This window comes from Chenopodium album, chromosome 8 (genome assembly GCF_948465745.1).
Source record: "Chenopodium album chromosome 8, dcCheAlbu1.1, whole genome shotgun sequence".
Classification (NCBI taxonomy): domain Eukaryota; kingdom Viridiplantae; phylum Streptophyta; class Magnoliopsida; order Caryophyllales; family Amaranthaceae; genus Chenopodium; species Chenopodium album.
The window spans coordinates 65,569,196-65,582,223 of NC_137841.1; the positions used below are offsets into that span (position 1 = coordinate 65,569,196).

The 13,028-nt window shown below is 34.0% G+C and overlaps 2 protein-coding genes across 2 annotated transcripts; both read right to left on the reverse strand.

The window, feature by feature from the left end:
- Positions 1–1,934: 1,934 nt before the first annotated feature.
- Positions 1,935–6,920, reverse strand: LOC145556286 (uncharacterized). The gene is made up of 3 exons (XM_081617938.1): positions 6,770–6,920; positions 4,915–5,054; positions 1,935–2,402 (listed from the first exon to the last, which is right to left on the reverse strand). Exons 2-3 carry the CDS (start codon positions 5,051–5,053, stop codon positions 2,167–2,169), a joined length of 375 nt encoding a protein of 124 aa, XP_081474064.1. The 5' UTR covers position 5,054; positions 6,770–6,920; the 3' UTR covers positions 1,935–2,166.
- A 554-nt stretch (positions 6,921–7,474) lies between these two features.
- LOC145642014 (putative plastid-lipid-associated protein 8, chloroplastic) lies at positions 7,475–12,645 on the reverse strand. Its single transcript, XM_081693062.1, has 5 exons — positions 12,388–12,645; positions 10,244–10,303; positions 9,508–9,631; positions 8,214–8,393; positions 7,475–8,019 (listed from the first exon to the last, which is right to left on the reverse strand). The coding sequence occupies exons 1-5, from the start codon at positions 12,601–12,603 to the stop codon at positions 7,832–7,834; spliced, it is 768 nt and encodes a 255-aa protein (XP_081549188.1). The 5' UTR covers positions 12,604–12,645; the 3' UTR covers positions 7,475–7,831.
- Between the last annotated feature and the right edge of the window lie 383 nt (positions 12,646–13,028).

Here is a 13,028-nt window from a genome sequence, read left to right on the forward strand (position 1 = left end):
GCAACATAAAGATTATGAATTTATGATAGTCGTAAAATCTATAATTGAACGATGTTATAACAGATTACTATTAGATCATATGACAAACTCGCCTTTTCGTAAGAGAGGTGACAAACTAGTGTGAGACAATGTCACTTAAAATTGTATTATTCCGTATCTTATTGACCATTTAACAATATGAACAAAATTATTACTCGTACTACTATAACTATTTTAAGAGCAAACAAGATTTATTCTTTCCCATGTTCTTCTGAACTATTCTATATTTTCCCAAGTCTTACAAAACTTTCACACTTTATAAGAATTGAAAGAAAAATAATGATGAAGAAATTAAAGCATATACGGAGTAGTATAAATTTTCCTCAAAAAAAGCATATAGTATAATTTAATTTTAGGTATTCACTTTGGATACCTTACAGGCCTAACTCTTATGATAAATTTCTATTAAAACAATATGTGACACTCACTGACTCCCAAAAAGGAAAACCAAATTTTTTTGATAAGTCCCCAAAATTCAGAAAAAAAATTTCAATTTCCAAAAAGATTGGAAAAATATTCGAGAAACCATTATATTATTAATTAATAATTTCAGGTGATCTAATTTGATTTGTCTGCCATTGTCTCCAAATGGTCTTACACCAAAATACTACGTAGAATTTAACTAGAAAAAAAAAAAAAAAAAAAAGGGGAGAAAAATATGTGTTCTTGTAATTTCTTGATTAACCAATCTTCTTGAATTAATTAAATGGATTTACTAGGACAAAAACATAATAATGCCACAAATTATTGATCTAACTACTTCAAATCTTGAAGTTTTCTGCCTTCTAGATATAAATTAATTGCCGGCACTAACCAAGACTTTGACAAATTCGAGTGTAAACTAATTAAATGAATAGATAATGTATATCAATTAGTATAAGAGCGTACTTGGTCACCTCTACATGTATAATTTACACCATAGTTCATCGTAATCTTATTAGAAATTATGTATATTCGCCGTAGTTGATAATGAAATTCAGGATATTCTTCAATAAGATCATAATGTAACCTAATGAAGATATAGCAAAAATTAATCAAAGCCGGCCGGAAAATACATGGTAGTCATGGTGAACAACTAATATATTTACGTGATTGCAAGTAATACATTGATAATCAATTTACATAAATAAAAAGTCATAAATATAATTGGTTAAAAACTTAAAATAAATTATAATTCGTACATATTTGTATTTTAGCAATAGGAAGGAAAAGAGAAAGTTCATGAAAATGAATAAATGATGATAACATGTGGCCGTCTTTAAATTGCACGTAATATGATTAATAGTAACAATTATTGTTCATATACTGTCTTCTTTGTTATCAGTTGCATGTGTTCAGACCTTCTGATATAAATGTTTAATTATTTTTCTGGTGCAATGCTATAAATGTTGAAGCTGTATTTGTTACTGTTCTAATTTGAATCACGAGATCTAATTTCTCCTTTTCTTCAGATATGAATAAAAGTGCAGTGAAAATTAACATGATGTTTTGTTAGAGCTGTAATTGTTACTGCTATAAATCTATAATTTGAATCACGGGATCTTCAGTGAAAATTAACATCTGAATTTTTGTTTACTGTATTTCCACTTAGAGTATCATTTGAATTTTGTGCTAAAGTTTTATCGGATTTATACGGATAAAAGATATGTTTGTTGTTTTAAGTTGCCCAACTGTTAAAAAATTAGTCGGACTCATTTTCGTATCTTCCCAATGTGGGCAATCTGGTTGTATTGCTTATGACATGTTGACTAGAATTAGTTTCCTGGATGAAAATTCAAGAAATGGAAGCAAATGGTCAATTTAGCGGTTAACATTTTCCTCATCTGATGGCTGCAGAAAATCTGCCTGCAGTCGCGGAATTTTAAGCAAAATCTGATAAGGGAAGAGATATGGCATAAATTAACAAGGATATTAACAATTATCATAAATCCAGCAACAAATGGCTACAATTCTCAAACATGTCTGCTGATTCATATAATCTGGATTTGATTCTGGGCATAATCACACAACCCCAGCTGCATAATGTAGCAGAATTTTCAGGTCTGTCATAAAATCATAATCATCAATCAGAATCCTAAATCCAATAATCACCTAGTAGAAGTCGAACAATGTTAATTGATACAAAAATTAACCAGGTCCCACTTTTGGAATGTCATAGTGGTCACTCAGATTTGCCAGGTACTGGTTAAATCTTTGAACCCGATCACGGTGTGATTCGTTAGCACTCTTGAGCAGCCGTCTTACTTCAAGGTGCTTCCACTGCTCTAGGTATCGTCTCTCAGCTGGTGTGAGCCTTTCATCATAGTTAGCAGACACTTCGTTCCCACCGTCCACATTTTTCTCAGTATTTATCTCCACAAGATCTGTCAACAATACCATTTGTTTCCAGCTTCAGCCCATTTATGCAAACACAGCGATAACAGTGATGCTAATCCAGTCAAAAGAACACAATAGTAGACCACAGACATCAAGGCACATCAAATAACAGGTAGATATGTACTGCATTCCTAATTTAATTACCAAATTAGGAAACATGTTAAGGGTTTATAGAATCAAAGTTCTAAGCAGAAAATTTTAAGTTAGTTGTCTCGATTGACATTTTCGGTCGGAACTCGCACCAGCTGCACAACTTTTATCAGCAACACAGTTATTAAAGTAAAACATGATTATTAAAGGTACAATCTAATCTTGAAAAGGGCTTTCTGAGGCTAGCATTAGCCAAAGTCCACCCCCCCCCCCCCCCCCCCCCCAAGACAAAAAATGTGAATTTAGACACTTGTCAATCCTTATCCTATTGTACCTGATATTCTTAATGCTTCTTTATAAGGACATCACCTGCCTGCCCACCCACCTACACACTAAAATACAACAAAACAAAACAGGACTAAGGAATCCATTCAATTTAACTTTTACACTAAAGATAACTTATTATGCAACAACAAAATTGAGAAAATTAAGACCCAACTCCTGATACATCATTTCTTTGGCTGACCAAGAGCAAAACTCTTAGAAAATCTAGACTCTATATCAATACACCCAGCCAATGCAAAACTTTATGGTACCAACCAAATTTAGAGACAAATATTAACAATTGAAACTTAGTTCTGAATTTTAATCCTCGCCAGAATAGAAATATCGGCCAGAGGTTCATACGACTGGAAAACACTCCAAGACAAATTCTCTATAAAAACAGTAAAGACACTGGACAAACCATATGGTACTGATACATAGTATAAGGCAAAAAGGAACAAGGGCAGAGTGAGAATACAGAACTTGAGAAATGTTTTCAGTTCTTTGACCAAGATATGGTATCATGTCTAGAGTCACAATGTTAAAAGAAGCCAAGTATATCTAAATATTGAAACTACACAAACATTAACACGAACAAAGTAAACAGTTTTACAACAATCATAGTTGACCTAACTTAGGAATAGTTAATGATAAATCCAAAGAGATGAAACAATAATTGAAATACATGCAAACCTAACAAGTTGTTCCAAGAAACAAATCAATGCAGTGGATTTTTGGAAGATAGAGAAATATAGGCAGTCATATAACTGGTGATTAAGGTAAGTAGGTAACTGATATCCCATATTTCCATTAGATAGACAACCAATGCAGAATAGGTTTCCAAGGAATCAAGGAAAAAAGAAGAAATGGAGGCACCAATTTGTAAGCATTCATAGAGAGGATACGCGTTTGATATTGAGTTGCAGGCTTGCAACATAATTGATAGATAGGTATAACATACGTGAGTTGGCAAAGTCACATAGCATTGAAACAACACTAGACAAGTAGACAAGGAGATTTGGTGGTGAGTAGTATACATCAATGTGAGGTATGGTGCATTTAGATCCTAGATCTGCAATTCCTCTTTCTTCAAGCTTCACTTCAATCCTATTAAGACAAGAATGATTTAGAAGTAAAAGAACAATGTATACTTGACAATCATAAATATATATATTAGCATCTTGGGTCATAAAAGAGTTCAAACATACCAATGCACAATATAAAGCGCATCATACCAAAATTCTCAAAATTAGAAGTTATAAAAAAGTGTAATTGTTTCAAAAAGGTGAAATGTTGCACTACACGTTAAAATTTCCCTCTCTTTTAATCAAAGGCTGCGAGATGATTATTGTTCATTTACAAATTTTTCTGTGAGTTAAAATTTATGTTACTCGGACTCTTTGTTTTACCTCAAGTACCCGTGTCGGACCCTCGACACTCGGACATGGGTATGACACTCGGACACTTCATTTTAGTTCAAAATCATAGAATTTTTTCACAAAATAGCCGAGTCGGACACTTGGACACATACCCGTGTCGGGCATGGGTACCCGAGTCCGAGTAACATACTTAAAATCAGTGATTCATCATTATGTAAACACTCAAAATTGCTATTATTATTAAATTAATTGTTAATGGGACCATCACCACCATAGAACTCTGAATTGCTCCTGTGTGAGACAAGGATGCTGGGTAGAATTGCTTAGGAGTCGCTCAAATTTACATAAATATGCCATAATTCAGCAACAAGATTGCATACTTGGCCTACTTCTATCTCTTGCATGCTTAAATGGATATAGGCAAATAGTCAATGGGCTCTATGCTCTAATGACACTGAAGCAAAATCCAAATCACAACCCTCTCCAAGAGCCAAGAGTGCAAGGCAGGTATTCTCATAAAATCTTGGCCTTTTCTTTTTAAATGGCAGATATAAGCAACTAAATGTGGCACCTTGTATGCAGATCAACAGAAAAAGACAGAAGCGAAGGTGAAAGGAAAATATCCATCAAAAGAAAAAGATACTAAGTAAAGACGTAAAGTGAAATAGAAGGGGGGGCTGGGAAATTATGGTAACACAAATATTACCTGTAGCAGTTTTTACAGTTATAAACCGTTCAATGTTCTTTCTGTGTTTCTTTTTCTTTGCAATTCCACCTGCTTTCACGTCAAGTGCTTTTCCCTTTAACCTCAATTTTCCAGCGATAACATTTTCATATTCCGACATCCTACACATTCCATTAGAAGAGATTAAGTCTCAACATTGGTTTTTAAAAAAATTGAAAGTATGTTTGATATTGATCCCATCAATCATAATCCCCCTCTCCCGGAATCAGAAGATCCATAAGCAAAAACCAATATGGTAAATGACTTTATAGGATATGGAGATATTGTCTCCTTTCAAATATGATCAAAGTGAAAATAGTTCAAGTCATACTTAATCCTGATCACATTGAGCTATTCACATAACTATTACTATCCTCTGCACACTCTTTTAATTTTCTTTTATCACGTGCTAATATGCAATTTTCTTTAATCATTATCCCAATAATCCCATATTTTACTATTTAAATTTTTTTTTTTCAAGCTCTAGAGCATAGGATATAAGCATTGTCCTTCTCCTTGCTTACACTTTTGTTTAATATATTAATAACAATATGCATGAATTTTAAAAATACATTCCACATAGGCTTAGTATAGCCAAACCAAAATTTTGTTTGTGTCCACTACATCATAATACACTATACAAGCAGAGCTTAAAAGTTGAAAACACTAAAAGCTTAAATCTGTTAACCCAAAAAGTGGGTTTTAAACTTAAAACGCTGCATAGCTAAGACTGTCAACCTAATTAGCAGTTCAAAACAATATGATCAGTTTGTCCAACAAATGATACGAAATCTATTTTCCCAAGCCAAAGAATTATTTTCAGGAAATTATATCTGAACCTAGATTGGTAGATCAGTTAGAAGTTAATAAGCTACAAAGCATGCCCAAGAAGTCTAAAGCCTAAAACCTATAGCGTCAATGAAATTTTGGCAAAAACTTCATTGGCGTTGTAAAGTTATTGTTTGTCTATTTCACAACTATCTTATTTGTAGCTATCACGAGTTTTCTTATTTCACCGCAACAATACCTGGGAATCAAAATGAGGCGGGACAACAGATGAGATATGAGAGGTGTCTTATATAATGCAAAAGAAGATCTGGATATTTTTAAGGCCTAGCTCAGATCCACAACTCCACAAGTCAAAACTATATTAGAACTCCAACGCTAAATTTAAATCAAATGAATTAAGTTCACTCTTTGTTAATTTTCTCCTCCCTTGAGCTCACAGTAGTGTTTCTTGAGCTCCAAAATCAGCAACCAACGACGCCATCTTCACAATCAAATCATACAATCATTCAAAAACCCTACAACTATATTTTCTCAGGAAGAATTATTCAGTCGTTGATTTTCTATTCCTTCAATCTCACTAGTCTTTCAAAACTGGAAATCCTAGCTATTATTAGCATGATAATTCCAAATTCAGTATTCAACAACATCGATTCCACAATCATATTATATCACCATTCATGAACGAGCACACAATTTCTCTCTCTAACGCCTACATTTGTACACAAAATTCAATCGTCTCCAAATTCAAACAATCTAGAAGAAGCCAATTCATCCTAATAATTTCATTGAAATAATTTTTAAAAATCAAATAAGCGCCAAACCCTAGGAATGCAATTAAAGCAAAAATACCAAAATTCACAACAAATCATCAAACAAACACGTGATATGGTGTAACTGATTATACTAATACAAAATATTTTGCTAATTATTCAAAAATCAAAAGAAATTGTGCGAAAAAGAATCAAGGAGAAATTTAAAGGCTTCAAATTCAAGCTGCAATTGAAAATTAAAGCTTAATTAACGATTACAATGATGAAATTGCACGTACCTTAAGAAGAAAATTGCAGAAGAACGCAATGATAATCGCAGATGATGTTTGAAAATTGATGGAGAAGCAGAACAAAGTTTAGAGAGAGAGAGAGAGAGAGAGAGAGAGAGTAATGAATAGGAGGTGTTGTTGAGAAGGAAAGAAATAAAGAGAAATCAGGAGAGCTCTTGTGAAGTAACCAGTAGTTTCCAGAATTGTCCAAAAACAATAGTTTCCAGAAATATCCATTCCATATCTAGGTACTCCGTAGTACGAGTATTTAAATTGTGGTTCATACGAATATACGATCAAGTGTTACACTACAGATACAAATACAAAGAACGGAGCAGTAGATTGGTGAAGTTGGTAGGAAACTTATCATGGTAAATTGAGGTCACAAGTTCGAGTTGCACCAACTACAAAATCTCCGAGAGTAGGGTCCTTCGTCTTACTACTACTGTAGCATTTTACAACCATGAAGATTTGAATTTTGATTATCTTATACTTGTATGTTCTAGAAACCACTCGTATAACAATTAAAACTCAAATCTTTAATAGACTCTTATTTTGGAAACCTATTTTGAGGAACTTTTGATAAAATTTGAGAGAATTTGAAACTTATACGATGGGAATTCACACTTCCTCTATTCCAAGTACTATGGAATGTTTATTTTCAAATATATAGGAAGTAGATTCATGTACTCTTGTTTGGTTGGCAATTGGCAATTTCATAGGAGCTGAAACTTTCTTAATAGTTTCAAATGTCACAAACCTGCTAAACATACATTCCTCAGCTGAAACTAAAATCCAGATTGTTCAAATATGATACAAATACAATTGCTACTGTTTGTACTAGCTTGGTTTATGATAACAGTCAGCATCCCTTGACAAGTTGATGAAAATATGCATGCTGGTTGTTTACAGTCAAAACGGAATTGTGAATCAGAAATGACTACCGGAGTTTGCAGGGTCGTTCATTCGCACATATATGACGAAAGAATCAACCCAGATTGTAGTACAAGACTTCTTGGCAGTTGTGTATAATTGGTAAACGAGGATGAATATACATAATAACATAATTCATTAACGTCTTTGGAAAACAAACAATGATCCTCTAGAGCCTTTCCCCAACCTGACTTTCTTATCTACATAAGTAATCTGCAGCTTGACCTCACTCTGTCCACCATATTGAAATTCAAGTCCTCCTACCTTCAATTCAGGTGCCTCGAATATAACCTGAATCCAACTCTCATCCAAAGCTATCAGCTTACCTGTAAAAATAATAATTTTGGCAATTAGGCATGAGAATCTATAGGACAAAAATTTGAGATATTGATGCCTCGTATCAAATTGCATACATGGTTGGGAATCTTGGAATTTGGACTGGAAACTAACTACTATCAATAAAGTATTACAGTAGTTTATAAACACGTGATCAAGTATTGATTGCTTAATCCAGGCTTACCTTTCAAAGATACTTCACCATCAAGGAAACCAAAAGCAGAAAAAGATACTTTGTTCCTGACAGTATCAGGAGCTTCAATAACTTGAATCATTTCGTTTGTCTTAAATACAAGACGTCCTATTGCACTCCGGTAGCCACCACCAGGTGAAGTTGGATTTGAACAGTAAACCACATCCCACTCTGCAACATAATAATATTACCTATTAGACTTCTCATGCCAACAATCAGTCATTCACTAGAAGCATATAATAAACTAGATTAATATCGTGTTTGGATAGAGGGGATTTGGAGATAGGGGCGTAGTTAGGGGGCAGGAGGAAGAGTGAGGCAAACAGCATCTCATGTTCACATAGTTAGGTTGGGTTGAAGAAGTAGAGGGAATAGACCATTCTTCCAACAAATACCTCTCAATTTAGGTAGATTTGGAAGGGAAAAACTCCCTTTTCCTTCCTTTCCCAAATTTTTAGTAATATCTAGATGAAAAGAATAGTTCCTCTCCTCTCCCTACCCTTCTTTTCTTTTTAAAATTCCTTACAAACAGGTCAAACACACAGTAAAATGACACAGTAAATTGTAAATGAAAGTATCCATCAACCGTTTATAAGTATGCAGCGCAACTTAGAGACATTAGTGTCTGTTATGCCACGAGAACAGAATGTGATTGCACTTCAAAAGTGAACTGAACTACGTACCTTTTTATTTTTCCTTTTCTTTTTTTAAGGGAACTACATATCTTCTATGTACATGAAATGAAATAATTAGTAAAAGGTACACGAGCAAGTTGTCTTTAATCTGAAACTTCTATTAACGTACATATTAGCACAATTACTTTGAATCTCGAAATCAAGCAAGAAGCAACACTTGAAAGCCCCAAAAGCAAAGCTACATTAGTTACCCTATCCCACAGCAGTACCACACTAAATCTTGAGGTTAGGAGGATATCTTCTGCTTCTGCATGCTATTTTACAAAAAAAAAAAAAACTACATTTGTTTTGAGTGAATTTGATAAAAATATTCAATATCTGTCTCTCAAGCTCAAACATTCTCTAGTTCTACAGCTACAAAGTAACAACTGACGAGCATAATTCTACCACTTTTTCCCAAAAGCCCAGTTAAACTTGTCATTGAACATCTTTTCAAATTTCAACAATTAGACTGGAACATCAATAGCAGATCCAAAACAAAGTACTCGACTATCATAGGATGCTGAAAAGACCAAATACAAATCTAAAATTTCTGTGTCGCGAAAGACAATACTATCACCTGGGTGCTAGAGACTCTTAAATGTATTTACCTCCAAAAATGAGTGGACATTTTACTGGGGCATTAACACAATATTTCTGAAGTTCTTCAGCAATTTCACCAACTTCCTTTTGCTCTTCTTTTGTTAATAAAACACCTCGATCTGTTTCAGTGACCTGAAGGGAAAGCAAATAAAGAATTACTACCACCAAACTATCATAGTGACCTCAGACAAGGTACGAAGTACATCATCCAGCCTCCACTAAGTTTTCAGTCTGTTTGCTTCATATATAGAGGAGATTATTGGATATTTATTGAAGAAGGAAGATAATACACCACATTTTACTCCCCATTCCTTACCAAATCCTCCTCCTCTCCTCCCTTTGCATCTACATTCTTCCTTACCAATATTTCTAGTAGGGAACCAAACAAGAGAAAATGAAGTTTGAAAATGGATTATCACAGTTATATACTTTTTATTGAAAAAGTATTCAATTCAAATAATTTTTTCTTTAAACCTCTAAGGTTTGGCTTGTATCATCATTTGCTTTTGAACTGTTAGCCTTAAATCAAAATAACAGGGGTATCAGTGAGCAAAATTACAAGAAATACAATAACTGAGTCATTGTCTCTTACTCCTCTTTCTTCCTTCACACTTATACTGTGTGCATACCTCACCATGAATTCAACCACCCAGTTACATACATGTACAATAGCAGTTCTTCATACCAAAAAGGAAAAATCTAGGTACAAAGGGTAAGAAACTAAGAATAGAAGCAAATTCAAACCTTAGAGAGGATGTTAGAGACGAGATCACCGGCATTATTTGGTGAGAATCTGGCTTTGATCTTTTCACCTCAAATAAATAAGATTCAGGAAAGATATAATCAGAAAAGGCCCAACAAGTTCAAATAAGGGTTACCAACTTCACCTTACAACAAAATACAAGTTCAGATATGCCATATATGTTCAGATATAATCTATAAAAGGGAAATATATGTGAAAAAGACGAAAACAATATGGGCTTAACTGCTTCAGTATTTTAAATTACAGTATATATAGTCAAAATTCTGTCTAGAAGACATTTTTTAAATTATCTTGCAAAATCAAAATCAGCACAATACATAAAATGTGTAATGAACCGGCCTAGGGGAGAGGCATCAAGGGTACTTTTATATTACGAGTATTTTGCTAGCAGTTATTGGGTTTAGTAATAAGGGAGAGCAGGCATAGAAAAAAAGGTACCCAGAATATATGAGTTCTTATTTGGTTAGCTTTGGGAGAGGGTCAAGTCCCTCAAGTACTTGAAAATTATCTTTATTTTTCTGTAATTTCAGCTTTACCATTCAAAATCATCATTATCTCTTTAGAATTATCTGTAATATGCTGGTTCGTTACAAAATGTCACCAGAATACGAATTTCATAGTTGAGTTCTATTACAGAATCTAACATTTCCTGTGGCCGCCCTCTAGATAGAGATCACTGATCAGTCTGTTCACCTCATTAGAAAATCTCAGGCATCTTCTTGTGAACCCCTCCTAAACTAAGATCACTCATCAGTCTAGCCACTTCACAATAAATCACAGGCATCTCTGATCATACTAAACTATCAGTATACGTTCCATTTAGGATAACTTGAAATGTGTTTCGCATCATGCCTTCATCTTCAAGTGCGTAAAGAGTTTCATTGGGTATGCAATGTCAAACAAGAAAAGTTAAAGTGTGCTCAGAAGCAAAGCTATCAACTTTTCTATCCTGAAATTCTCATTACATATAAGTATTGCAAAGGTTGATCATTATTTTCCAAGAGTGGAAATATTTATCCTGATCTAAACAAGCAAAAGCCCCATACATCTATCCCCATCCTTTAACTTCGTCCTCCTCTCCGTTCTCCATCTATACTCTTCATATCTTCTCTAGATTTTTCCATTAGAAACCAAATATCGAATGAAGTTTGATATATAATTCCTTAAGAAGCATATTTGAAATGTCTCAATCAAACAGCAAAAAAACACTAACCACTTATACATAGACAATTCGACTTTACTATTGTAATCTCTATTATATAAGCCGAGAAAGGTAGTGGTGTCTAGATGAAATACTTATAGTGCCCTTAATACGTACATAGTCAATACTCCTTTAAATGGTTGGTAATTTGGTGTATAATAATCTAAATTTAGAGATCTAAATGCCCAGATTTATAACTTTAACTTATCGTGAATAAAAGGTGTTTATGTTCAAAGTTGTGCACCGGTTATTATTGGAGAATTTAAGAGATATTTGTATCTCATTATATCATATTATTCTTTGTAATTTGTAGTACTTCGTATGAAGTAGTATTAATCTTCGCATATCTTTAATATTATTCTTTGTAATCGTTAATATGTATCTTAATGATTGCTTGTACATCTTAGTGATTATGTTAGCCTAAATAGTTGGATCAATTCAAATATACTTAAGCATTCCAACATTCTCTTATTTCATAAGAGTCCTACAGCAATTTTATAGTTGGTTTGCCTAAAACTCTACAATTCTACATCATATACATGTAATGAACGGAGGTAGTATATAAGTGGAGTTCAAATTGATTATTCCCAGAACAAACACACCCTAAATAATGGGTAATAGTATAATTCAATTCAAAAAGTTAGAGAGCCTATTATGTACACCGGGTGTACCGTACACCGGGTCATTTGCTCATTCAATCATTCAATCAACAAATGAGTAAAAATGAGCAAATGACCCGGGTGTATATAAAAAATTCTAAAAAAAAAAGTTATATCAATGTAACGCCCGTCAAATAGCACAATTACAAGAACTACAATAACTTGATCACAATTTTTACGAATTTAATAACAAATAATCACAACAAACAAGATCAAATCTAAAGAAAATAGAAAGGGGAAGAACAGAGAAGTTGATAATTCAAACCTTGGAGAGAAGAGAGGAGACAAAATCGGCGGGAGAAGAAGGAACCACCGGAGCCGGCGAAGAAACGGCGGCGGAAATCCTGAGAGGGCGGTTAGGGAGGCGGAATTGACGGCGAGGAAGAGAGAGAGTGGTGCGGTTGGAGGAGAGAGAAAATTGAGGTTCGAAAGTTGAGAAGAGTGTTGAAGAGGAAGCTGAAGCTGTAGCAGAAGCAGCCATGGCGGAAAACAAGTGGAGTAGCAGATGATGTTGGTTGGTAACCTGGTTATCGTTATGGAGGAGAGAGAAAATTTTGGTGGATTGGGTGATTTTGGAGATGCCACGTCGGATGGGAAATCTGCTGGGGTCCATTGTTGCCACGTGGATCTTAGCTAAGTGATCGGGATTAGATTATTCACCTAACTAGTCTTTTGACCCGTTCGATAAGTTGTTTTTTTTTTTTGGGATTTTATCACTGGTACCCTCAAAGATTTGACTTTTATCAATGGTGCACCTCATTAAGTTTTCATTATCAGCGGTGCCCCTAATATTTTCACCTAATTGCTACAGTGATCATATGTTATTAAAACGTTAATTAAACGTTAAATGGGGGTTTTTGGCTGGTTTAATGGGTTAGGAAAGTGTAAATACTCTAATGCCCCTAC